The following is a 27,836-nucleotide window of genomic DNA, read 5'->3' on the forward strand; positions in this document are numbered from 1 at the left end:
CCAAAAAGCCTGATTAAACTGAAAATTACAGAGAAATTAGATCCTCTATTCCAAATCTTTTGGGAGAAATGGTGATGTTACTAACTGATTGTAACAGTTTTACAGGATAAAAAAAAAAGTGACATTTACATCTAATGAAATAATATAGCTTTTTGGCCTTTGAATTTTGATGGAGAAAAAAAGAATTTTTAAAAAATACACACAATAAACCAGATTCTCTAACTAAGGAGCATAATGTGAACAGCTCTACCCATCTTGGGCTCCAATGGTGCAAAGGAACAGAGAGGCCTCTRATCTCCAGCAGCTAGTAAATAAAATAGGTACTAAAGACTCCAAAACAAACTTTCTCRAGATACATGGACTATTTTCAAATAATTACTCTAAATATTGTCAAGTTGAGTAACACTATTTAGCAACAGCTGTTGCGCTAGAGTTGCATCCAAATACTGACAAGCCCTGTTTTAAGCTACTAAGATGGTCAAATAAAACGCTGCAAATATTAAYGGCAGAACTTGCCAGTAAAAGCGTTCGAGTAGATTATCTGCTGCTTTAAATGGATGAGACCTTACAGCAGCTAGTGTATCAGCTTACACCAACATACAAGGGGGCAGACTACTACAGATCTTCAGGCACTGGGTTTTGGGCAACCTTCTTCACAGTCAGAAGAATCTTTGAAACTCCTTTTTGGTGCTGTATATGTACTTCCCAAATTACTGTGTGTGTGGGCACAAGTGCATCCCTTGAAACATCCTGGTTCCAGTTGTAACTCCACATCTAAGTTAAACCACCTTTTGCTAGAAGATGTAAACATGTATTGAGGAACYATTTAACCCGTCACATAAAAGCAATTACCTTTAAATGTATTGTAGTAATGGGTAACTGTCCAGCAAAGCACCTTTCAGGGGCTCCAGCGGCGTTGTAAAGGAGGATATAGTATCTCACTGAAGCCACCGGGCTGTCCTAGGAGACTGGATGTAATTACACAACTGGAATTTGAGGAGGACACTGATGCTAACATTTGCACCTTCAAAGACAGATATAATGACTGCAGGTGACCAGGACCTGCGTCTTTACATCTCAACCAAGACAGTATCTATATCAACCTGTGGACTTCCAACATGAGGATCAGTCACGGGTTAAGTCACAGGTAAGATGACAAATCCTTCAAAGCCAGCCACGTTTTCCTTGGATGTCTAACCTAGGAAATGGATCTCAGGTTGCTTCCTAAAATCCATATTGAAAAGCAATCCAGACTAAGGCAATTCGCCCAGTTGCACTCAACTGTGGTTAGTCCCTACAGAGGGACTAACCCTACAGAGACTTGTCCTGGGCACAGTTCAAAGCCTGAGTCTCTCAAATCCAAGGCAATGATAAAAGCGCATTGAACTTAATCCAAAGAGACACACCAGGAGCTTCTGTGAGAATAACCTTGCAGTGGCACAGTCTTTTCTGACCACAACACTTGCCCCTTCACCCTTGTCATGCATTTTACGTGGTCACCTGCACCTTTTCAAAGCAGGAGTACCAGACTATTAACTTGAACGTGATATTTTGCAACTCTTCACACTCCCGGAGGGAAAGGTCAAAGGCAGCTTTACCTCAGCTTAACTTGAGGGCTTCGGTTTCTCGACACTGATTTTTATGGGCCAGCTACATTCTGTGGACCTCGCTGCGGCAGCAACTCAAGGGGATCATTTGGTCAAGCCTGGGGACGACTGGCAGCCCCACCACAGCCTTGCATGGAGCACCCAGGGCCCTCTGCCTCCTTCTCCATCTCCTAACGGTGGGTCCAATTAAACTACCCTCTCATGGACTCAAAGGATAAATTCAATCACATACAAAAGTGGCAAAAATCCCACTGCTTCCCCAGCAGCTTTCCAGATCTTCTGCAGCAGCTTCAGGTAAATTTGGGGTGGTTTGTTTTCTTGCTATTTTAAAATCAGACTGCATATTAAAAGGGTAATAAAAAGGCTATCCCAAAGAGTATTCCTGCTAATGTTTACTTTCGCATTAACTTTAAACCTACATCACATACCTTTCCAGCATAAGAAGGAAAAGACCGTTGGGCTAATAACTGGAACAATACCATTAAAAGCCAGATTTTTTTTTAGCCTTTCTTTTATTCAGAACCAGAGCAGCAGGAGAAAGCTTTTCCTCCTCAACCAGTTTTGCTACAAATACTTGCTGTTACCACCAGACTTGGAGGCTAGAGCAGAGCAACTGCACACCTGGAAAGCATGCAGGGYGCAGGGGCTTCATCGACTCCTGCAGAGCCCCAACTTGCAGCCGCGGCCCCTTCTCGTGCTCCCTGCACGACGGCCGAAACCTGCCTGCGATCCGGCCTCCCGCGCTCGCAGCCAGCCGTGGGGCTATGTCAGTTCACATACTTTAAGGTTTTCCTCACAACCGGCAGGGATTAGAAAAGGAGGCTTTGATGTGCTCGGGACATGTGCTCGAGATTACTGGTGTACCTAGGTTCTAGCACATGTGCCTGCAAGTTGCGGTCTAAATTTGTTTGTCCCTGGCAGCTCGCGTTCGCGGTGCAGGGTGGAGTCTGGGGAACAGTCCATGACTACGTGCTGTTTTATGCCCAGCTATACCYTACAACCTCCATTCAGTAGCTGCATTTCATTCTGTAACATCCCTTTTTGCAGAATGGGAGCTACGATGGAAGTGGCCCGCGTGACCAGGAGCCAACCCACGCCAGTTGCACTGCTTAAGCACTTTGCAGAGTTCCAGGCACGTTGCTCCTCTTCAAGCCAACGAGAGTTTTGCAGCTAAATCAAATTCTGAATGTTCCACCAACTTGCTCCAGTGCATTTCCTTCTAGAAAGCCAGGCACTTGGTAGGTGTATAGCAGTGGGACTGTATTAAAGGGCACAGAAGGTGGAAAGTTACACAGACCAGGGAAGTTTCGGGGGGTTGATGTTCCTCGCCATCAAAGCTGTGCACAGAGCACAATGAGGCACGGTAAACAAAGGCACTTCACACAGATGAGCACGAAAATCTTCCAAAACAAAAGAAAATTAAATTAGCTTTCAAGTAAAGAACACACTGCAGTGAAACCCTAAATAAGCCGTTCTAATTAAAAACACGCTGTGAATTTCCTACCAAGAAAACCAAGGGGAAAACTAAGAAAAAGAGAAAAACAYGCCAATCTTTGTGCATGTAGAGCCGCCCTCTCGAAGGAGAGGGGCATCCTCGGAGCCCTGGGGCGCGCCGCCGCAGCGCAGAGCTGCGGGAGGGAAGGCGCCCGGCGCGCGCGGGCAAAGCCAAGGAGCGCCGGGGCAGAGCGGGCAGAGGCGGCAGAGGCTTCGCCAGCTTCTCGGCGCGGTGCTGCCCGCGCCGCCTGATCGCGCGGTGCCGCGGCCAGCCCGGGCGCGGGGCTGGACGTGCCAAGGCAGCGCTCGCTCCCGGCCCGCACTCGGGTTTCACGCGCGCACGTGGCGGCGCACGGCGGCTCTCCAGCAAGGAAAGGCGATCCCCCTTGTGACCCACTTCCTTCTGTTTATTTACCTAGCCCAAGAGCCACAATACGGCCCGGGGTTCCCGACCCACGGCCCCTGTCTCCTCGCAGGCAGGGAGCCACAGGGCAGGAGCATCTGTTTGCTAGGCACAGCCAAGGTGGACACCCGTGTCCTATATAAGGATATAATATACTGATACTATTCTTTTGCTGCAGGTGCAGGGTCCAGAATCTGCTATAAACATAAGGGACCTGAAAGATCTAAGTTACAGACTTAAATGATGTGGAGAATGGCACAGCTTGCCCAAAGAGAGCGGAAAGCAGCAGGAAGATTTTGGGCGGTGCTGGGAAGTTCAGGACTTTAGCAGAGCTTGGCTTTAGGCACAGCAGTTAAAGCCTCAGCAACACTGAGACTTCACGTGTGCACAGGGGCCACAAGGTAATGACAAAACTAAAAATGCACCAGAAGATGTAATCAACCTCATGTGTGCCAAAAATCAAGGAGATGCCAGCTAGAAACAGCGAGGAGGACTCAGTTAATAGCATTCATGCTAAAATCCTTAGAAAGAAATCACACCCAGAGATAACCCTGCAACTGAAGCCCACGGTTCCTGAGATTTGAAGTAGGAAAATGTGAGAAATCTCCTCAAAAAAAATCTCCTCAAAAGCAGCAGTCTTGCAAGAAGAGAGCCCATGTTGCTCCTTGTTGCTCTTTCCAGCTGCAGGCAGCCACACGAACTCATGGGTGATGTCCACCCAAGAGACCGGGTACCCTGCAAGCACTTGGGCAGGATGGGCAAAGAGCATCAATAGACACTTGGCAGCTAAGAGACCTCAGCACCAACACACAGSCCAGCCTAGCTGATCGAGGCATCCTTGTTTGGGAGAAAATGTAAACACCTGCCCACTCTGTAACTTCACTTTTTGAAAATTTAAGGATGTGTGCAAGTGCTCTGCTACGCTGGAAAAGGACTATGAACTTGCTCAATCTCTTTTACCCTTTTTGCTCTTATCCTACACCAAACCTGTATCAGCAATATTTTTGCATTAATAGGGCTGTGAATGGTAAAGGAGAATTTCTCTTTCCCATGAAGACTACAGCATTTTTGCTGTTGACTTCAGTGGGATGGGCACCTGGCAGCAACACTGTGTTATCAGTGTCGAAATAGCAAAACTCACTCCCAAAAAGTGGTATTTTGTGTTGGGAAACGAGGAGGCCCCAGGAACGCAACCACACCAAGGCTCTCCACATTGCTCACTTCTCTAAATGGGGCTTCATCTGAAACGCAGGCAGGAGACTTCCAAACCCCACTGCACATAATGTCTGCAGGCAAACCAAAAGCAGCAGTTCCCTGCTTTTATTGGGTATTGAAGCATTAAAAACAGGTGTTTAAAAACCCTATTACAAATCTGTCTGCAACCTGTATTATTTTTACCAYGTGCAAGTAAATTGATCACTCGCCCATTCCAATTGTCTTGCTGAAAATATGCAGCTCATGCCGAATTATTTCTTAAACATGTCGGGGGAGGAGAAAGTTTATTTGATTTTTTCACCACGCTGCCAGCAATACAACGCACTTTACTTAGTGCATTTATACAGCAGATGCTGTAATGGATCATCCCTCTTTCCTGGCACATGTCAAAGAAGATCTCTCAAGCTATTCTTCACAACAAGATATGGTAAACCCCTGCTCATAAAGAAACCTGCAACGCACTTCTTGAGAGCGGCTAAGTAACTTTACACCTGTATTTTCCACCAATTTAGTTCTGGTTTAATCACTCATTGTTCCAGCTAACAAAAATCTATATTATAGCCACATACACCGACATTCCAGAGTGCAATGCACATTAGGGATGTGATTTTACTCTTTTTACATGTAAAAAATATTGAAGTATAAATCAGAAATTATTCCAGTAGAGTTGCATTGGTGTGAAAGTGATCTGAAATATGAACTAGCCCCAGTATACCTTCRTACAGAAACTACACTATGCAATTTTTGTGATATACACACACTTTGGTGCATTTGCTTACAGAAGAAAAAAAGAAATCATGTGCCCTGAGATATTACTTTACGAATAGAGGACAGATGTCTAGTTGCTGAAGCAGACTTGTAAAAAATTAATCACTTGCCTCATGCAGGTTAGCACTATTTGGCAGGTAGGTTAGCACAGCTCATAATGAAGCATCTGGCTTTTGGTAAAGCTGCATTTTAATTTTAACTCTGTTTCATTTCAGCTTTTGGGCACATGTCAACATGCCATAATCTGACAAGTCTGGAGCAGATTTACTGATTTGTAACTTTGGTGTAGATCTTTGTAGCGAAAACTGCGTTTAAGTCAGGCAAATAATAATTGTGGCTCATGCACAGAGCTCGGCCTCATGTATCTGCTGAACCTCCCTAATACGTTACACAAACCCAGACCTCAAGCTCTTAACCAGCCAGACTCCTACTTYCCTAGTAATAGCTGAATTAACTCTTGCCAGAGAACTCCTAAGCATATATGTGAAATAAACTTTAGGACCACGTGAGGATGCTTCCTGTTCAAAAATTCTGCAAAAATGGGTTCCAAAAAAAKTGTTTTGCGGGGTGGTGGTGGGAGACAAGTCCTCCTATTTGGCCATCYGCAGACATTTCCAGGGTGAGCTGGGAGGGATGAGGTTTTTTGTTTTTATTCCTGCCACAGACCTATGGAGGAATCACTTTTTATTACAGATTGTGGGATGGGTACTTGGCATACTGAGGCAAGCAAAAAACCTATCTATACTGTATTTTTCCTTGGGAAACAACAACAGACAGCTGCAAGTGCGAATTTGTAGCACTGCTGGAAACTAACTTCCTTTGGCTCCCCAAGAAGGTTTGCAGCTCATGCCCTGACCCTTGGTGGGCTTTCGAAGAGGAGGGAAGTCTGCAGAAGCGCAGCCTAATTTCATGACTCCAAGTTCTGCACTGCAAGTGCTCATCCCAGTATATGTATTTGCTGTGGAAGTGAGCCTACCACCATAGCTTTACTGGAGGAAAAACAACAACAAAAACACCAATAGTCCCTGCGAGAGAGTAATTACTGTGTAGATGCAGGGGCCATTTTTCAACATGAATAGTTCAGACATTCGAACAACACTTCCAAAAGACAGAGATCTATTAGAGCATGAATTAAGCAATTGCCAATTCTTGGTTTTACATTATAGCCATTTTTGATGCCTTCACAGGTGCCAAAGCCCTCAGCAATCTCCCTCCCTCTTTTCCTCCCCTTGTATAACTTAAGCAAACTGTCTCTTCCTGATACTTCTTGAAAAAGGAAAATGAGGGAACAAATCACACTAAGGGCCTATGGGCTCAAACAAATCCCAACTTCAAGCCCAGAGAAAGACTCTAGGAATATCCAGCACGTTTGCAACACCGTCACCAAGAGCACCACAAATGCCTCTGCTAGACTGTTGCATCTTGCATGGTTATTTTCTTGGCACAAAGCAGTGGGCCTTTTAAAAGCAAACTAACTAATTATATCTACTTTTTTTCCCCTTTCCATCTTTCTTACCCAGTTAATGAGGGGAAAAGAGTATGGGAAGGGTCTCTCCCACTCTCACTTGGGATCTGCTTGCTGGTGGGAAAGGGACATGGCAACTCATGGAGAAAACCAAGACAGAGCAAGAGACACCGAGCATGGCCAGCACAAATTAAACAGGTGGCAAAAAAGGATGGAAAACAGGGAACTCTTGAAACAGCCAAGGTTGAGTTACGATTCTTCCCTRGAGAGCAGCAGCACATTTTTTTAGGTAGACTTGCAAAATAACGATGAATCATTCTTTCGGGCAACATTTGGAAAAAAGAAACTCYGTCCATTCTGCAAGCAACTGAAAGGATGCAATAGGAGAGCTGGGTACAAAGTAAATGAGGCATAAGAAAAGACATACTACTACATAAGAAAAGATATACTACTACATTTATGTTCTGTTYTGCTTGGTCTACGCAAGGGGTGCATGTGCTGCTGGTCACCAAAACCAGACCAACAACAAGAGCAGAAGTGACAGGTTCTGTGAGTAGTGACAGAGATGAAGATGACTTCTCTGCTTCTTTTCTAGGTCTAACGAYGATGGAAAATATCCCCTCAGCTGCAAGTTATCCGTCACTGCCAACAGACGGCAAGAASATACTCCACAGATCGAGAGCGATGCCACCACCTCTCCTGCCTCAGCAGGAAGGAGCTTTGGAAGGGAAACCAAGACAGACCAAGAAAGATGGAAACAGAGAGCCAATATCCTTCCCTTGCACCAGGAACAGGAAAACCCACAGCAAAAGCAAAGGTTTTAATCTCCTCCTCCCTACAGGAAACTTCTGGCCAGCCAGCACGTATTGGGCAGCAGTTGAGCAGCATCATTCATGCAGCATGGGAGACACGCGAGGCAGCACTCGCTCTTGGTCCCAGCCCTGCGCCCCACACACAGCGAAGACAGCCCCACAGAGCCACAGCCTGGCCAGCAAAGCAGAGCCAGGGGCATACAGAAAGCACATTTGAAATARCAAGTCCTGCAGGCATGCTAGCCACGAAGCTTCTTTACTTGCCATTTCGATGCCGAGGCTGTCGCAGGCATGATGCTGGTCTCCGAACGAAAGTGCCAGCTTTCGCCTTGGGTTTTTCCTGGGAGTTTGTCCTACAGATGGACCTGAGACACTGCGCTAAGTTCCTCTGGCTGGAAAGCCAGATTAAATACCTTGTCACCCCAACAGCCGGGATCTGCACTGTGGCGTGTCAGTCAGACTTGGCGTGGGTGACGGGATCGCTTCGAACGAGGAGCGGAGCGCATCCCCCAGCCACCGGCTGCTGGAAATTTTGTTTTTCACTTGGAAAGGGCTGTTGTTCCGAACRGCAGAGGCCTGTCCCCAAGACTGTTCATAAATCAGAGCTGAAGGGGCATTTTCAGGGTCATGAAATCCCCACTGGCTGACAGCAACATGCTTTCCAGAATGGCTCTGCTCTGTTCTTGGCCCTTCTAAGGGTGACTATAAGCTACCTATATGGCTGCGATGGAGTTCCCCTGTGGGACCAGCTTTGTTTGAAATATCAAAGAAAAAAAAAAAAAAAAAAAAAAAAAAGATAAAAAAAAAAAAAAAAAAAAAAAAAAAAAAAAAAAAAAAAAAAAAAAAAAAAAAAAAAAAAAAAAAGAAACTCTCTCCTTCCCAAATAAGATCTTCTAATGATGAAAAGCTGTGATAAAAAGCTTTCAGTGGGCTTTCTTCCATTTGCTGGATTTATAGGAGCAATAGCAGCCTTAAAACATCTGCCAAATCATTCTACTTTTCAGTTTTGATTATCTGTCTGCTAGTTTGAGGTTAGCTTTAACTATACAGATGCAAGAAGTGAGAAAGCCATTGAGCTCTAGATTTATTCTTAAGAAGTACCGGCTGTCTAAAATAAGGCCATAAAATGTAGGCTCCCTGTCTGGTTTGTTGTATGGTTGCATGGCTTTGTGCTATTAATTGCAACCTGGCTAACAGGTGCTTGCCAACATCTTTATATTCTCCCCATAAGAAAGGATTATATTTCCATCTGGATAAAAGGGTGACGCTGTCTTTTAAAAAGAAGTTAAAAACAGCACAGAGAGGAAGTCTACTGCGGCACCACAAATTGAATCATTGCCCACTAATGAGAATATGGCCTTTTTTCTGCTCCAACAGATCAAGAGAGGGAAGGGGAAAACCACTAACGTGATCTTTTCCCCCCCATACACTCCTCTGTCAGGTGTAAGGTGGCCATGAGTTGGACCCACCACAGTTTTTCCTCCCAGCGCTCAAGGACCCCTACCAAGAAAAGCACTTACACACGAAGTGTAGGGGTATGAGAAGCCCCAAGCACTTAAAGATTAACCACAGGCTCACTCTTGCCGTGCACTCTCCAAGCACGGCTGCAAAGGACTCGCCCTGCTCTGCCTGGAAGAGCTTTTCTCTCAGCTTCATTATCCCTTCATCTCTTTTCTGTCATCAGCTGGGAACACCTCTTCCCAATCTTTTGTTTTACCTCTTAATTTCTACCTTTTTCCCATGCCGTTTTGGGTAGCTGTGCAACCCCATTGCCTCATGCTGGCAGCCACTCATGAAACCGCTTGTGTGCATGAGAAGCGCCACAGGAACCTGCCATGCTAAAACACAGAAGCCTGGTCTGAGGGCATCCTTGGAGTGACTGCTCCCTCTGAAGCTACAGGAGTTGGACATCCAGGGCTCCTGACTTGCCAAGGTGGGCCTCTTGGCACAGACTACATTTTAACCGTRTAGATCTGTGTAGACAAATAATTTCCCTGCCTATAAAGTGAGGGAGTTCAGACTACTGGCGAATTCATGGCCTCAGATCAAGTTCTGTACTGGCGCTTGCAAAGCTACGCGCGGCCTCTCCCATTTCAAGCCAGGGCACGTGACACCGTGAAAGGCAGGGCAGTGCTCCACATATCTTCAATACTAACTTATCTTTCCCAGAGCAATGCAAATTCTGGCTAACACTGGGTTACCTAGATTAAAAAAAAAAAAAAAGAAGAAAAAGAGCCCCTACCACACCTTTCGCCCCTTTTCTAATCCATTTATCTACCTCACGTTAAGACCGAAGAAATTCCTGGCATACTTTATCTACACAAATTGCAATAGTAAGTGCGATTTTGGAAAGCCCTTACTAGCCTGTCCTGCTTACTTGTATGTTTCCTTGCACCCTTAGGTCTGATCTTCTCCAGGGGAAATTCACATATAATTAAACATTCTTGGCTATGTGGATTTTTATCTCGCAGATAATACCGCACCCTGCTTGTAAAAATTCCATCCCTGGCCGCCAAAGGACTCGAGTTATTCCCAAGAGGAGTCGCTAATGGGGATAACTATCCAGCGTATATTTATAACCCGGTGYCACTCCTCCGCAGGGATCCCCTAGCGCTGCACCGGCTCCTACCTGGCGGATCACTTTGCGGCAGCCGGCGCGGAGCCGTCCTTGGAGGCACCGTGCTCCGCGCYGCTCCGCACAACCGCTCGGCAAATGTGAGGTGGGTCCAAACGGAGCAGGTTTTTAAAGACTCCTGGGTGCAAAGTCATGAACTCAATGCATCCCTCTTAAAATACAGCTTGAGCCCCTTCCAAAAGATGCAGCCCTTGCCTCTCTGTTCAGAGTGACCCCCATGCCCATTTTGGCTCCCACAAGTGCAGTCCTAGTGGACGCAATTCCGCTCCCCAGAGCAACGTGAGTCCCGGGTTTTTGGCCTCATCTGTCACAGCCGGAGCCGCTGAGTAATTTTCAACACCAGCTGGGGCCTGGGCTCAGCTGTGTCTCGGAGGACAGAGTACCCGAGGCTGAAACCACCGAGGGCAGTTGCTGCTGATGAAACCCTGCGAGCAGCCAAAGGAGCACGAGGCCGTGCGAGGCACGAGCTCAGCCGCGTCGCTCCCCGGCACCACTGCTCCACGTGGCTCCCGAGGCGACACGTCCCTCTCTCCCTGGCTTTAGCCATCGGGAATGGCCTCCCTCCCTCCTCCCGCATGGCCGCTCTCCACAGCTCTCTGCCTTCCCCAGCGCCCGTGGGAGCAGAGAGAGCAGCGGCAACGAGGGGAGCCAGGCTGGTCCGGAGGGAGAGAGGAACAGGCGCCAGGCGCAGCGGGCGCAAGGCCCTGGCAGGCGGCGTTTGGCCTCTGCTGGGGACCTGTGCTGCAAATGCATGTCGGATCTACTGCTTCTCTGAGCCAGCCTGGCCTACCGATGCGTCGAGGGGTTTAGCGAAAAAATAAATAATAAAATACATCTTACTCTGCTTTGGGGAGTAGGATTCCAGCAAGAAGGGTCTAGACATGGAGACAGGAGGAATAAAAGATCTTTTCTYCTGCATTTTTCTCTTGTTGTCAGGAAGGCTCGTTACCAAGGAAGAGTTTTGCACAGGCTTCCCCAAAGGCAGCGATGTTAGGCTGGCCAGCCCATGGGAAAGGCAGAGCACAGCAGCACAGTGTGAGGGGCAGGACAATTTGGGAGGGATTTCACTGAGTCAACACATTTGAAAACACTGGAAAGTATCAGAGGAGAAAAAAGAAAAAAAAAAGAAAAAAAAAAAGAAGAAAAAAAAACCCTCTGATCCAAAAATCTCACACTTGAAGACACCCAAGCACTGCTTGAGCCTGTGCCTGCAATTTGAACTTTGAAGCTTGGGCCCCTCTGTACAACATCATGGCCTGAAGCAACCTCTCACCCAAATGCTCCCAACATCTCGAAATGTGTTGATTCAGGGCTGCATTTTACTGCCTCTGTCAGTAACAGGTTTGTTAGTAACTACTCTCTTGATTGTTACCCCCTCCTCCTCATAACTATTTATTGGTAAGCCTTTTTTTTTTTTTTTTTTTTTCTTTTTCTCTGATATCCATCCATCCATCCAACTCTGACCTCAGTGAGCGGAAATTCTTGAGCATTTCCTCCGACAGATATCTCTGGCAGGGATGAAAATGTTAGCAGGGAAAAACGTCTTTTGACACTCTATTTTTCTCTTCTTTTTGGAGAAGAGGATGTTCAGGTTGTAATAAAAGGGCTGAAAACTGCAGTCATCTTTATTAAACCATTGGAGTCAACTGGCAAGGCTAGGACTGGCTGCTTCCTCGCCTTTCCTTTGATGCCCAGCAYCTCTTTCCTTTTCTGACACTGTCTTCTGGAAACAGAAAGCTCCAGCCCAGCAGACTGGGGCAGGGGGTGACAGGGGAACACACATTAGTGCAATTGCATGTTGGCACCATGTTCAGTCTTTCCAAAAGCACATAGGAAACTCTAACCGTCAGGCTGGCGGCTGGACGGATGCCTCCCCATTTACATCTCCTTGCTTCGAGCCACAACCAGAGTAGGTATTAATTGTCCTCAAGTGCCTTGCCACAAACCCCTCTTCGGTATCATTCACAAATGCTCCACTAAAACCTTTAGTCTTTGAGCAGATCACTTTGCTAATCCCAYGCTGCTGATGAATTTTGGCAGAGATAGAAAGCAAATTGCATTCTGACAAGTCACCCTCGCTTTCTTTTTCCAGCTGTCRCACCAATATGCGAAATCTGTAAGAGTGCTGCCCGCCCAACGCCGCTGCACCAGCCCTTCAAACCAGGCCTCCGCTAACAGGGCTTTAAAGCAAATAAAGCCATGCACACAAGCCTTGCACACACGGTCCGGACGTGACCGCGAGTCACCTGGACTRCCAAAAAGCTGCTGTTCCTCCAGGAAGATCTGCACTTAAAAACAATACCCTTGTTTTAGAATATCGATGTAGCCTCTGTCTCGCTYGCACAAGCCATCCCACTGGCACCAGTGGAGCCTGATGTGCAAGCAAAGGGGGAAAAACAGAGCCACTCCAGACAGGATTACAAGCCTGAGAGAATGCACCAAAATTTTAAATCTGGGGTAAGAAAGCAGCAGCTGAAGAGGGGTGGGTGCAGTTTGCTTTACAGATTCACAGAATCTGTGAATCTCTTTACTCTTTTTTAAAACAACTAACTCTTTTCTTCCTGCCCCTGAGAAAACTCCCTTAAAATGAATGCAACTAGTCATRTAAGTAAGTGAATTAAAGGTCAGTTTACAGTATTTTTAAATTAAATAACAAAAAAAAAGAAGTTTGGTAGAATTCATGAAACTAGATTCATACCTCAGATACTTTCCAGAGTGGCTGGAAGGACTTAAGGAACTAAACAGAACAGTGCCAAATATTCTTAAGAAATGCCTCTTTCCTCCAGATTCACTGCAATATCCAAATGAGCAGCATACTTCCATACCCCAGACATGCATTTACAGCTTTGACTAGATCCAACCCCAAGTGAAGAGCCAAGTACACCGCAACACGTCCCCAGCTGATTTCAGCCTAACCTGCATGGGGGTGGAATGGGTAACCAGCTGCCAGCCGCAGGTTTATCGCGTTGCACATTAACGCAGACGCTGCACAAAGCAGACGCACACTCGTGCCTTGTTTACGCTGCCAGAGCTGCCAYGCGAGCTGTCAGGAGGAGGAAAGGAAGAAAGCAGATGATCTCGCTCGTAACAAGGGGTTGGTCCAGGGGGTTTAAGACGTGCCCTGGGTGCAGGCTCACGCGCGCTATTCACTGGAGATCGCCTGGCACTTTTTAGCTTTGCAAAGGAAGGAGAGCTCACTGGAGCAGGGGGTCAGGATAAACAGACTTGGCTGCCGCTACGCGTTTCGGTACCTGCACGATGGGGTGGCCCCCAGCAGATGCCTTCACAGCCCCTCGGCTTCCTTCCGTCTCGTAATGAGCTCGGTGATGGGATTTGGGCTGCACTTCGATGCGCAGCTCGTAAGGTCCTGAGTGAGATGGYAGCTGCCAGTCAAGGGCAGGCAGGGACGGGCTGCAATGGAAAGGAAAAGCGTATTAAAAATTAACGTCAAACACTACCGCAAACCACAAGCATCCAGCTCTATTACTTTAGAGACCGTGTCTTGCAGTTCATCCTTCACCAGCTTACATTTTAAATTTCATCAATAGGGATAATGCCGTGACATAAGAAACTTCGAATGTATTGGTTATTTTATGAAGATTTATAGGTCAAGCATATTTGATGGCCCAGATGCAACCGGACTTGTAAACAAAATGGAAAAATGTTCAAGGCACAACTTAAAACATCTCACTCCATTGATCCTGAATCTAAAGGACAAAAAGTAGGCAGAAAGACGCAGAGGAATTTGAGAAAGAGTATTTCCACTGCACAAGTGGATGCCAAGTGAGCTCTGGAGAAGTTCTGCATTTGATTAATCTAATGGAGTTGAACAAATCTGCTTAGTTTACACAAATCTGCTTAGTTTATATGGGAATGGAAGAAGGGATGGGGAAATGACACAAAAAGAACCATTTCCTAGTTTTCTTCCAAACGTGAAAACATATCACAGAGTCTCAAAATGAAGTTTTTGGGTTGTTTTTTTTCTTCTGGTCCATGTGCCCCAAAGAAGAAAGATTGGAAGCCAGTTACCAAACCTACTAATGATGACGCACAAGCCAGAAGAGAACCCAGCTCGCTCTTCCTGCTCTCTATTGACTCTACAATTACCAAAATATCAAGGACTCATTACTATCACAAAAGCAAGCAGACCTGACAGCAYGCATTGCTTGGGAAGCGTCATTCGTAGAAACCCACTTTCGGGGCAAAACCACGCTTCGAAATAAAATGGGGAGAGCATGGTTCTAACAAGTGCAAAGCTGACAGTTTGGGTGAGGATAGCAAAAGAAAAAAAAAAAGTTAAAACAATGTAGGGCCTGATAGAAGTTTATTGATTTTAAACCTAAGCAAAGAGCTTTGCGATGAAAACGTTAGTTTTATGGCTAGGCTATATTCTTTCCCTTGGTAAGGCTTCCCAGCTGAGTGCTCTTCACAGGCTTTCACGACCAGCAGAGCAGCACGGCGGTGGCACGTCACCCTGCCCTCCTGCACGGCGCTCTATCACCTATCCCATCAGTCGGCAGAGGAAGGAGACGGAGACGGAAACTGTGGTCCTCGCCYGTTTCGCTGCTGCCCCGTGCTGAGGCGTCAGCCCAGGCAACGCTGCTCGCAGAAGCCACGGCACTGATCTACRTCCCGCGGCGCTCCCAGCCCCGYGGGGCCGGGGGTCACTCGGGAGCAGCGCGCAGGGATGCGCTGCACGCGTGTGCCGCCCGTTAGGGTTACCTGCCACGGACAGCGCGTTGGCTCTGAGGATGAGGAGGCTGCAGGGCTGCWTGGGACGCGCCAGCCCCTGCCTCACTGCGTAAGCCCTGGCACAAGGGAGATTGGGGCAGTGTGAACCGCAACTGAAACGAGCTGGCTTCGAGGGAGGGGAAGGAAGAGAAGGAGCTTCTGCACTGGATGCCTTTATTGCAAGCACATGTTCAGCTGGAGCCCGAATGCTCCATTCTTCCAGCCCAGCGATCCATTCGCTACCCTGACACTCTCACAGATCTGCAGGAACTGTGACTCTCCTACCCCCCAAAATACCTCCAGTGTCTCTCATTGAGAGCCAGAAGTCCCACGGCTTGGTGCACAAGGCTGAAAGTGCACAGGTCTCTTTGGCTGGGGTATMAGATGGCAAATTTATCATTTCATCCTTTATCACCAGCCTACTGCACAGCCAGTTGTAGGTGCCAGTCCATCTATACATGGCGGTACCAGCAGTTGCATGATTTTTTTCCCCTCTACATGAATTATCTTTTCTTGTTTGCTTATAAGTTTGCAGCAAAGTGAAACGTGATTTGAATGCCTATACACACACATTACATAGATTATCAAAGCATGCAACTTTTATATAAGATAATCTTGAATCCTTCCTATGGACTGCATCCCTGATGAGGAAGGCCCTGCACAGAGGTGGCTCTCTGGGTTTCTAAAACTCATTTCTACTCCTCACAAGCATCAAGTGCTCAAACCCAGGGAACACCCTGGACATTATCCCACTGTTACTCCATTGGACGACACTGAGCAGAGCCTTCTAGGGGGCAACCGGAGCCACTAACGCCAGCCCTTGGTGAGTCACATAGACCTCGTTCTGGGTTACTCGGCTTTCCAGCCTCCAGGAGCATCCCCAAACACAGAGCGRTTCATCCAAGCAAGTTTTCACATGTGCAAACAAAACAGCACATGGAACAGGATGCATCAGCGTCCGGTGCTCACTCAGCCACCACCTAAAAGTTGCAGGTAATCAGCCACTCTGGGGAGCCACCACTCTCTGCCTAGTGCATTACGCAGACATCCTTTCGTCTGGCCAAAAAAAAAAAAAAAGAAAAAAAATCTTTTCAAAAAAATATCTCTGGAGAAGACACATTTGACTAATGATAAATGACAAAGAGCAGAGCAAAACAGCTGTGTCTCTCCTGGTGATGATCAGCACACATTTTTAAACAGATGTTTCTGTTTTTAAGTAAATTCTCACTTGATGGATCTTTTTTTTTTCCTGAGGACACCATGTACATCAGATTAAAAACTTTTAACACTTAATTAAAAAGGACGACTCCAACCAGCAGTATGCAATCCTCAAGTGAAAAGGGATTTTTTTTTTTGAATGATATCTGGAACTTATGATCATATCTTTAAAAAAAATAAAGGTTCAAGTGAGCACCTGATAACRTCAGTACAAGTAAGATACTGAACTAATGTTTTCAAATAAAGGTTCAAAATAAGAGTGTGATTTGCTGCTAGCCTGCAATCTATCATCAGAATTCCAAAATATCACCTGACCAATTATAAATTGACATTTAATGGCAGTTTTCCTGATAAAGGAAGCAGCGTGATGCATTTAACAGTGTCACGGGCTGCGGCTGTCACAGCTATTTCCTAGGTTAGGTTATCTTCATCATGCACTTAATTTCCTGCTGCTAAACGTAGTTAAAGGGAAAAAGAAAAAAAAAAAAAGAAAAGAAAAGTCCCCAAGCAAATGGCATAGTGCTAAAATGTAAATCTGGTTGTCACAAATAAACCCTTATCAATTTAAAAGGGCCCGAGCTACGTCAACGAGTCAACACCATGAAGGAGGGTRAAGAAGCCTCTCCATAGGGGGCAAGAGAAAGTCTTGAAGCAGTCTTCAAACCAGACAGACATTGGTGACCTTCCCTTAGAGTAAATTTTCCATCAACTGAAAGTCTGCTCCATTCCCTTCTACCCTATTTTTTTATATATATAAATATATATATATCTATCTTACTGTAATCTATCTAAATGTGATAATGAGGGATGGTTGTTTCCAGGCAGGTTCACAAAACATGGTGCTAGACCGTAGAAAACGCGCTCAGCGTAACTTGGTCCTACCCAAATCAGATTACAAGCCAGATGAATAGTGATTTATTTTGCATACACCAGATACACAATATGATTAAATCAAAAACAGATTATCCAGTCTGGCTGACTTCTGCTTTTAGCAGAAAGATTTATCAAGTCACCAGGAGGAGGGAAAAAAAAACAAAAAAGACACTAAGCAGCACACTGGAACACAGATTGCCCAGAACCAAACCCCAAAACTACTAGGAAACTTTGCGAAGGAGCTCGAGCCCCGTTTTCACAAAGTCGCTGCGCCTTTAGGATTTAAATTGCCATCAGACTTCCACTGTTTATGCTGCCAGGATCCCGAGGCCACCTGAAAAATCACCATTTGCCAACGCCTCTGTCCTTGCCCAGGCTGCCGCACACAGAGGCGCCACGCTCGCCCTTCCCCATCGGGAGCGCTGCGCAGGAAGGGAAAGCGCCTACAGGAGGACAACGCAGCATCACTGAAACTGCTGTGGGGCAGGAGTGGGGGTTCGTTTCCTCCCGCACTCCCGTGTAACAACCARGGGATCCGGCCGCGAGCTGTGAAATAAGAGGCTGTGCCCCGGGCGAGGCCTGGCCGCGCTTTGCTAGCGCCGGGAGCSAGCAGCTCCTCYGTCTCCCTCACCGAAATCTGCCCAAACCCGTCGCGTTGACACCTAGAGGGGAGGTGTCCCGGGTCACGCTTAGCACTACAGCGCGACCATCCCAACAGGCACCGTTCAAAGGAGGATTTGCAAAGGGGAGTGTCCATTCGGTGACTAGCAGAAAGGGGGAGAACGGGCAGCTTATGTGGCACCTCGGCTCCCGGTTTAGTACCGTGCAAGGCTAAAACAAGACGTTGAGGGAAAGAGCATTAGAAGAAGCTTAGGGGGCACCTTCAATGAACTGAAAAGTATCCAGGAGAAAGTGTGTGTGGGGGGGAGAGTTAATAATAATCTAATAATAATATTATACCTTCTCCCAAGCAGTTCAGCTTTGCACAAGAGCAGTCCAACACCAAAAACACACCAACTACCTCAGCGAAGCAACAAAACACCCCATTCTGCAAGAATTTAGCGGGACAGAAAGAGATTAGAGGCCCCATGGGCTCATCCCCAACCCCAATTAACACTAAAAGGCCCCAGGGGACGGTTGCTGACGCGCAGCCACTCGTGCCCAGCTTACRGGGTCGCGGCCGGACGGCTCCACATTTGCTTTGTTTGAGCAACTTCCTCTCATTTGCCATAAAACGTAGACATTCACCTTAAACCCGCCGTGTGCTCACTGGACCTGGATTGCCCACRCTCGTGACTACCTAAGGAAGGATTATTTTCCACCTTTACAAACTGCAACTGTGCAAAAATTACAGCTTCCTCCAAGGAAAGTTGTTCTATATCTCACTACGTTGCACCAAAACTTCTTTAAAAAATTAATAATGCAAAAATACAAAATACACAAAGGGGTGAGGGAATAAAAAATATCCATAACATATTCTCTTTGATTAAAAAGAAAACTTACAATTTTAAGGGTTAATGAATGAGTTTGAAATGCTCCAGTTCAATCCCACCACAGTCACAACAGTTGAATCCAAAAAGGAAAATCTCCAAAAAAATAAACAAACAAACCCACCGAGGCAGATAGAAACCAAATATGTCTTGCCAGTGGTGGACAGGTATCCAACCCTACATTTGCTGGGTGTAAATTATAGCTTCCATATGTAAAAATATATGACACTGCRTATGTGGGTTCAAGAACATACGTGGCCATTTTTGAGGCTGAAAAAGAGACTGCCAAAAAAAAATGGTTTTTTTTTTTTTTTTTAATGTATAAGAAAATACAGTAGGGAGCTTTTATAAGCCACCTGGAACTGGGTGTCTTTTCCTGGAAACGCTTTCTAGTGTGGTACACCTCATGCATGCCTTACAACTGACCAAGAAAGCTAAGCATTTCTCTTCTCTTACCCTTCCCCCTAATTACAGGATATCTAATGAAAATGCAAGTGTTACAGGTCAGCATGCCTTTTGAATGAAACTTGAAACAACGATAATGCATAAAAAAGAAGCTGTTAGTTTTCAGTGAATGAGAAATGCCTCTAGGAAATGTCAAATTGTACTTAGTCAAATTCAAAGATTCAAAAAGAAGACACACACAAGATTATCAGAAATCTGGCACTTCCTTAAATGCCAATTATGTAACAATTTTTGTAACAAAAAGGAACATTTGGGATGTGCAAATAATGAAAATCCCAAAATACTTTTTTTTTTTTTTTTATCTCATATTTACTGTCAGGATTGTCTTCAAAATGAGGAGTATTAAGTCAACCTTAATGTATTTATTTTGCCTTTGAATTATTTGCCCTTTTGAGATTTTCATTTATGGAGAAATGATAGATAAAGAAATTTATAGAAAAATGATGTGTAACTATAAGCAGCAATCATAGAAAAGAACACAACCAAAATATCATTGGCTCCGGACATAATTTGCTGAGAATGCTGTTTCTTAAACTATTTACTACCTTTCTTATAGAAGGGAGATAATTGACAGAAACCTCTTACATTTGGCCAAAACAACATAATACATAGCTAAATACTGAGATAAAGATCTTAGAGCGAAACAAGACCCGAATTTCAAAAARACCATCTCTTAACTCTTTGCATAATAACTTACACTCTGGTGCTTTTTTTAAGGCAGATTTGTACATTAAAATAACCCATTTTGGCCTGGAAAAGGTCTGATTCTGCACTGCTACTCCGTAGTGATTTTCAAAGGAAATTTGGAACAATCTCAGCTGTGTTTCTAAATATTTTCTACATCCAGGTCAAGTATTTAGCCCAAGATCTGGGGCTGCAAGAGCAGCACCGAGACCAACGTCACTCCTTTCATTCCCTTGCTCCAAAAATTGAAAAACCTAAACCCGATTGAGATTTAATGACAGTAAGTGAAAAAACATGATCAATGCAGATAATACAAATCACCATTTCCCTTTTAAAAAAGGTCATCTAAAGGAAAAAAAAAAACATGGAAAAAGGATGGGGCCGTCCACCTGCCTGATGATCAGCCTGAACCTATTCTCTGCTGCTCCCAAATAAAGTGGGATGAAAGGGTGGCAAGGAAAGGTGTCAGTGATTTTCCGAGGCACGCTTTCTTTTGATGAAAGTTGTAACGCATATAATCCAGGAAGAGACAGGGGAGGTAATCAAATATGGTTATCTCAAAATCATTACGACCGGGTGGGTTTTGGAATCTGAATTGTTTGTTGGAGACTACCCCTAAAATCCTAGCATTTGAAATACAACAGATGTGTAAAACAACAGGAAAAAAAAAATCTAGAGCTGTTGTGACAAATTCTTAACCAAATTTTTTGGAGAGATTTAAAATAACATCATTTCTGTTGYGTTAATCCTGTTGACGTCTGTGCTCAATGGCCCCTCTTTCATATACATAAAACGAGAGGTATTTTTCATGGAAGGAAACATGGTCAGTATATCTGATTGGTAAAATAACTTAAAATCACATTTCTACAGTAATTTCCAACTGCCCTAGAGCACAAGTTAATGAGATCACATGGAAACATATTGAGAACCAGGAAACATATTTTACACAAGACCAAAACAGTGGAAAAAATGTTGAACACACAACACAGTGGGGCTCGCCRCGCTTCATCTTTGCGTTACCACACAGGAACGCCGGGCGCCTTCTCCCTGATGACAGCAAAGCGAGTAGGGGTGGCCCTCTCTGTGCCCAGGTGACAAGGGTGCGCTTGCTTAAACTGTGTAATTATTGATGTTCTAGACAAAAAACAGGCCCTCCTCTCAAAAAAAAAAAAAATAATAATAATGGTCAGGTAGAGCAGAGAGGAAGAGGAGGCCAGGGAGGAAGAGGAGAGCTGGGGTCACRCTGGCATCACACAACGCGCTGCAACACCAAGCCCTGCAGACCATTTAACTTCAGCTCTTGAAGGCAGCAAGGGGCAGAGAGGAGCTGGCTGGAGAGGTGTGGGACGGGCATGGTTGAGCACCAAGGCACGGCCAACAAGGAAGCTATTTTAGCTCTGCATTCCTTTTTTTTTAATGCTAAAGAARGCAGCTTTGTTGTTAATAAAAATAAAGACAGAGCAGATGTGCTCAGGGAGGAAGAGGAAAGGGGGCTGACATCAGGCTCATGGACAAGCTGGCCCATCTTGGGAAGCCAAGCTCTTCCCGCACCGCTTCGCGTACAACCCAGGAGGACTCGAGAGCACAGACCAGAAGGGAAACTGAAAGGGAAAGCAGCAGATGCAGGTGGATTGTGGCTGCCCTGTGGGGGTTTCTACACAGGATCATCGCCTCATATATGAATGCAATGGTATATTACTTATTATGGCCTCTTTTTTTTTTCCCCCCTTTATTGTCTTTCGAACAGAGATTAAAGTGGTGGAGAAGGGAAAGAAAAAACAGTCCAACAGATAAAGGAAAAGACAACTGATAAGGAGCTTTCGGATGAAGTGGAATTTCTGATGAAGTGAGGTAAATGCTGAAGTAATGCACAAGACAGCCAAATTTCTGTTCTGTTTGTATTCACTGCCTGAAACACGGAAATATGAACAGCCCGGGAACAGCCACAATAACAGGAACACCTCTTAGGCTTACAACAAGAAAAATGTGAAGACATGATGAACTAGCTAAGTAAAATCAAACGTCTGACAGTACCAAAAGGTCCTGCTGCTTGACATGTTTCTAAATGCCTCCRTATTTGCCACTTCTCAACCACAGGGACTGAGGCCTGTCTCTTGGGAAATGGATGCCCCGTTGCCTGTTACGATCCAGGCATGGCATGTTCCTGGAAGAGGAGCTTTGTTTATTTTTGGAGGGGGGAGGTGTGTGTGCATGTTAATCTTCAAGGTTTTACTCACAGTTACACCGCACAAACAAGAGAGACAGCATCACAAATAAATAAGATAATAAACAAATAAATAGTSAAATGGAGCGAGTGGATGGGGAGATTCAGCTGGAAGCAGAAAATGAAAYGGGAAGGAGAAGGAAAAGCAATTGATACAGAAATTAGCAGGATTCCCCTTGAATTTGGGTGCCTTACCTCATGTAGGATGTAGGAGACAAGGACTTTGGTTTGGCCCACTGGTAYGGGTGCTGTGGCACTGACAGGTACTGCTCGCAGAAGTTTCCTTTCCTGATATGCTGAAAGCTGGAGAAGTCTTCCGGTGATAGATCAGCGGTTGGTGAGATGGTCCCGTGTTCCTCGCCAGCCGGTTCGGTTTTGAGAGTCATGGAGGGCGTGTGATCGATGGCGGTCTTCCTCGACTTGATGGGAATCCCATCGTTCATGTCTAGGGTGCTGTCGGTGGTGAGCGCGTTGATGGCGGCCACGATGGCGGAGCTGGTGTACTGGTTGGTGTTGCCCAGCCAGGTGTCGTCCGTGACGCTCACGCGCGGCGAGCCCTGCGGCGAAGGCGTCGGGGAGTGGTGGGGCGAGTAGGAGGTCTGCCTGCCGTTGAGGCTATACTTCCTCTTGTTGCAGGGAGACGGCGGCCTGGAGTTGCGAGCCCCCAGCCAGCTTTCCTCCGTGATGCTCGTGCGGGGAGACGTTGATGGAGAGTGTCTCGGTGAATTGAGCAGCGTGCAGGCCACCATGCCGCGCTGGTAGCCCTCCTCAGTGTCCGTGGTCTTCGGAGAGACGCACGGGGACTGCCACGGGGAGGTCTGGGGCGAAGTGTACGGATACGAGTAGTTGGACTCATAGGAAGAGGCTTCTGAGTTGCAGCTTCTGGAAGACAAGCTACTTGCTGGACTCAGGCACGACGGGTCTCTGTATGCCTCGATGTTCGGCAAGTTCAACGTGGCAGTGGAAGGCGGTCGCTTCGCGTTTGGGATGGCCTCCTCAACCTCATCGTGGAAAAACTGGTTGTTGTTATGGTGAAGTCCCATGTAAGAAGTGATCTCAATCCTGGGGCTCTCTAGTGCTGGAGCTCCATTGGGTCTGATGTTTGGAGGCAGGTAGTATTCGGTGGCCCCACCATCAATATGTCCTCCATATCCAGCAGGATGATTTGTTGATGGGACAACTGAAATGACTGGGTTTGATGTCTGAAGGCCATGACATGGAGTAGACAATGAGGAATGTGCCACATTTAGAGGCAAACCAGCATTTACATTTGAAGATGTGTAATTATAGTGTTCTGGAAGAAACAAACAAACAAAAAAGAATGATATGAAGTGCTGCACATATRTGCTCACTTAGTAAAACACCGAGCAGGCATGGAGGAACACAACACAACAGACAAAAGCACAGTGCTCTGTTACACCCCAGAGGACAAGCACGCACAGCGTTGGATCAGAAGCTGAACATTAGCATCCTTGAAAGTGCTGGGAATTTAGCAGCACAGAATAAGCTATCTTTGGGGGGCTGAGGCGGTGGTATGTGGACTGAGGTTGCCTCAGTTCAAATTTAAGCCTTAAGAACATAACTTTGTCTTCAAGCAGTGCTCCAGCGTTCAGAGACTGCGGCGCTATCCAAGAGACATGCGCTTTTACGTAAGTGAGCCTAGCTCCCTCCCTGCAAAGTTGGAATACACAAAACAAGGGAAAGATAAAAAGTGGAGGCAGACCAAATCAAAGATCAAATGCACTCTGTTTAAAAACACRGCAAAAACCCTGAGATTTCCATTACAGAGCATTTCCAACTGGTTCCATTTAACCAGGCTTTTGGAACAAAACAGATCTATTGACCTGCTGTGGTTTCCAAGATAACTTATCCTCCAGCCTAACCAGCAGAGACCAAGTGAAGGATAAACAGGGAGGACTTACTAGTCCAACAACTGAAACTTCATTGAAATTGTTGTTTATTACCAATAGAGCTGGTTGAGCATTGCCAGCACACTCCAGGCCACCGGTTGACATAAACCCGTCCATGTCACCATGTGCAACYGCTCTGAGGGTATTAAAGCAATAGCATTGCTGCTATTGCCCCTTCACGTGTCTCAGTCTCGGCTGCACTCCATCCCAAGGCAGGTATGGAACCATCTCTGCCAGTTCCCTGCTGCTGACCTCCCCAGCACCCCAGGACTGCTTCAGCTCAACATCTCCTACCCAGAGGACCACRCACAGGTGTCTCTGACATCCAGAGATGCCAACAGGCCGCAGCAAGGAGACCACAGCGTCCCACACGCAGAGCCTGCCCTCCTGGAAGGAATCTCCTGTGGCACTGACCCTTGCCCACCTGCCCTGCTGGGATGAGGAAAACCCGTGTTCACCACCACAGCTGGCCCTCCGGAGGTGACCTGCTGCCCGAGCACTGYGGATGCAAACGCGCCTCCGAGGGGGATGTGCCAACACCGTCRGCTATTCCCTTTCTGCTGCTTAGCGGCTCGGCCCTCTCTGGTGTCACCCTCCGCCTCTCGTATTTCTCACCCGCAGCGAGTCCAAGAAAGAGGAAAAAAAAAAAAATAAGTTAACCCTCTTTAAGAAGTTTCACAGCCAATTTATGTCACGGCAGGTAACAATGACACACAGTGTGAAACACTGCCGTCGGTGCCTGCAGAAATTGGGCACTCACGAAGGGTTCATCAGATCATGTCAGAAGGCACCACAAACAAAACTGGATTGTGCAAAACACGCTGCCGCTTCACACGCTAGTCAAACAYGGACGACAGCTGGAAATAAGTTATGGAAAAAGAAGGGCTGTTTGGAAAAGAGTGATCTGACAACAGGGATCGTGGCAAGGACCTGCCTGAGGGCCTTTTCCCCCATATCAGTCCCCTTTTCTGGCCATCCTGATGCACGGTGGCATTGCACACAAGCCTCACCCCTTTCCTCCAGCTCTGCATAGGGGCAGGGGGAAGAAACAGGGTGCAGCAGGTAGCACTGGTGTCACCTCCGTTTTGGAAATGCCCCCATAGAGGGTCCCCCCAGGCCTCCCAAACRGCCTCCACTCCTTCACCGCTTCCCCTGGCTGGGGAGGAGGTGCAGGTGCCAGCACAGCAAATCCCTCCGGCAGCGCCCCGGGGCTGCTCCAGCTCCGCTCCCACCTAGAGCTGCACGAGCTCCAGCTGGCCATCCAGAGCAGGCGCCAGCGCAGGACCTGCCCCAAGCCCCACATTTCCTGCAAAAACATTGGGGTACGTGTGTGCGTGGGGGAGGATCAGCCTGCATGAAAAAACATCAGGAACCCAAGGGAACCGTGAAAGTTACTGCACCATTAGGGTGAAATTCAAGTGATGAAGTCTGCTGGAAAAGCCCAGCCCAAGCTTAACGTGCAATAGGAAAACCTCAGGCTGGCCTTGTGTATCCACTTACAATAAAAGAGGAGGGAAAGCAAAACAAACAAACAAGTGACAGCTCCCCGTGCTAAAAATAATAATAATAAAATCTGCTCCAAGCAATAAGCTCTCCTAATGCTCTTTCATAGAGTAGTTTCTTTTAGGGCTATGTAAATAATGCATATTTTTAAGAAGTCAACTTTTAAAGGGCAAAGGAAAACAACATATGTGATGCAACTTCTCACACAATCAAACATGCAATTGAAAGAAGGAACATTCAGAGCCATCCAAATGTATTCAGGTGCCTTTGACTTTCAGGCAACCTTTGGAAATTACCAAATACAAATATCCAAGAGCAAGAACAGAACCAACTCCTTGGTTTGTAAGATTAAAAAAAAAAAAAAAAAAAAAGTTCAATTGCTTGGAAAAAAAAGCACATTGACTTCTATATTTACAAAATTCATTGCTGACATACAAGTTCATCATTCATCAACAGTCTGATGCCTTTCCTCACAAAGGCGAGCAAGAATAAAACAGAATTAAAGGACAACCTCAAGAGGGAAGGGAGGCAGAGGCAGCTACACAGGACACCACATGGCTCAGCTGCACAGAGTATTCTGGCAGTCCTGGTAGGGATGAAAGGGAGCAAACACCTTCCCTGTGCTTCCTTAGGAGCAGGACCCCTTCTATGATGTATTTTAATACTTTGAGCTACCCTCCAGTTTCAGGTAGATCAGCACAGGTCTGCACCAGTTCTGTTGCTGACAACTCCACATTTACACTGAGAATAACTAGGAGCAGAAACTGGACCTCTCACTTTGCGTCTGCTCTTTTGCAGGTTGAGTTTCACTTGGCAACAACATAAAAAAAAATGTATATATATATATACATATATTTTTTTTTCCCTAATCAAGTTCACAGGGAAAAGGTTCCCTTCCTTTCTACCCATCCTGCAACACACTGAGCACCATCAGCTGCTGTTTATTCCCTTTAAATATAGGTGCTCAACACCTGTGGCTCACCAGGGCTTTAGAGAAAGCAAAGGCTAATTCTCAATTCCAGCAACGAAGCCAATTCTACTTCTGTGCCTGAATTCTTCCTTTCAGAGCTGCCTAACGGAACTGGTGCTTTTCCTCATTTGGATACAGGCACCTCATTTGCTTTAGGGCCCTCCAGTTTCCAGGTGTCTGGTTACCAGGATGCTCATCTGAAAGCCTAGTGCGCAGCTCTCCAAGCTGCGCGTTTTCCAGAAGACAAGAATTGGGAACAACCCTTTGGCCGCACAAAACGCGCCAGAGACCATCGGGGYGCAGCAGCAAGTCAAGCACCGCACGGCAGCCGCATCCCAGCAGGTCACAATCTGCAGGCATGGATAGGGGAATATCCCGCGATCTAAAGGCAGGAGCTCCAGGGAGGCTCCGAAGCACAGCCCRGCTGGCTCTAAGAATGCATTAAGTCATCTCCTTATATATAAGGTTTCCTCTGGTGACCTGCCACCGGCAAAGCAGTGACAATCCACCTGATAGCAGGAAACAATGACAACTTTATTTTTCTCTTTCCCCTCTTCCCTGGGCAGCAATTCCAGCCTCACACGTCACCTTTCCCCCCTCAAATGCTATCAAAAGTCCYGAGAAAGGGAGTGCGACAGAGACGCGGGAACTGCATGACCTGCGGTACAGTCAGGCCCGTTATTTTTGCTTAGTGATGACCTTCAAGCACAATTCCGCGCCTAAATAGCTACAACTTACGGGAAGGGCAGAGAAGGGAGGAAAAAGGCCCTAAATAACCGAGCAGAGGGGCAGGCAGCAGGGCCAGGTTTTGCAGGAGCCCCGGCAGAGGGGGTGATCCCATGGGGTCCTGGCTGGTGGCTCAGGGGGCACCGGGCGGGCTGGGGTCTGGGGCAGCTCCCTATTCCTGAGAGGCTAAGGAAAGGAAAGGGAAAGGGAAAGGGAAAGGGAAAGGGAAGGAAAGAGACCTGCGGCGAGCCGAGCCGCCTCCCGGGTCGTCTCCCCTTCGGGAGGAGGGGAAAGGCGCTCGCAAGGGCGCGGGGAAGGAGAGCTGCTCGGCTCCTGGCCGCCGCCGCCGCCCGGGCCCGCGGCGCATCCCGCCAGCCCCGCTCCGCGCCCGGACCCACCTCCGCCGCCCTCGTCGCTGTGTTTGAACTCGAAGAGGAAATCGAAATCAAACTCCTGCTCGCCCCCCGCGCCGCTCATGGCTGCGCGGCCAGCGCCGAGCGCGCCCCGCGGCGGCAGCGGCGCCGCAGCCCCCGGGCCGCCCCGTCGGGCCGCCCCGGACACCACCTGCTGCTGCCGCCGCCGCTGCTGCTGCTGCCGCTGCTGCCGCCGCTGCCGGGCCGGCTCTCGGCGCAGCCGCCGCGGG

At 46.9% G+C, this 27,836-nt stretch overlaps 1 protein-coding gene across 4 annotated transcripts in view; it reads right to left on the reverse strand.

The window, feature by feature from the left end:
- NFATC1 (nuclear factor of activated T cells 1) overlaps positions 1-27,670 on the reverse strand; it is a 104,010-nt gene extending 76,340 nt beyond the window's left edge. For 2 of the 4 annotated variants that reach the window (XM_026034902.1, XM_026034901.1), the window contains exons 1-3: positions 27,592-27,670; positions 22,280-23,378; positions 13,651-13,810 (exon numbers count right to left, since the gene is read on the reverse strand). In XM_026034902.1, the coding sequence (XP_025890687.1) occupies positions 13,651-13,810; positions 22,280-23,378; positions 27,592-27,670 (1,338 nt within the window). Of the gene's footprint in view, positions 1-13,650; positions 13,811-22,279; positions 23,379-24,479; positions 24,494-26,249; positions 26,262-27,587 lie in introns of all 4 variants that reach the window. The other 2 variants (XM_026034904.1, XM_026034903.1) reach the window with 2 other exon arrangements.
- Positions 27,671-27,836: the final 166 nt, after the last annotated feature.

The sequence above is a fragment of the Nothoprocta perdicaria genome, unplaced genomic scaffold, assembly GCF_003342845.1.
Source record: "Nothoprocta perdicaria isolate Ctin4 unplaced genomic scaffold, notPer1 scaffold_151, whole genome shotgun sequence".
Lineage (NCBI taxonomy): Eukaryota > Metazoa > Chordata > Aves > Tinamiformes > Tinamidae > Nothoprocta > Nothoprocta perdicaria.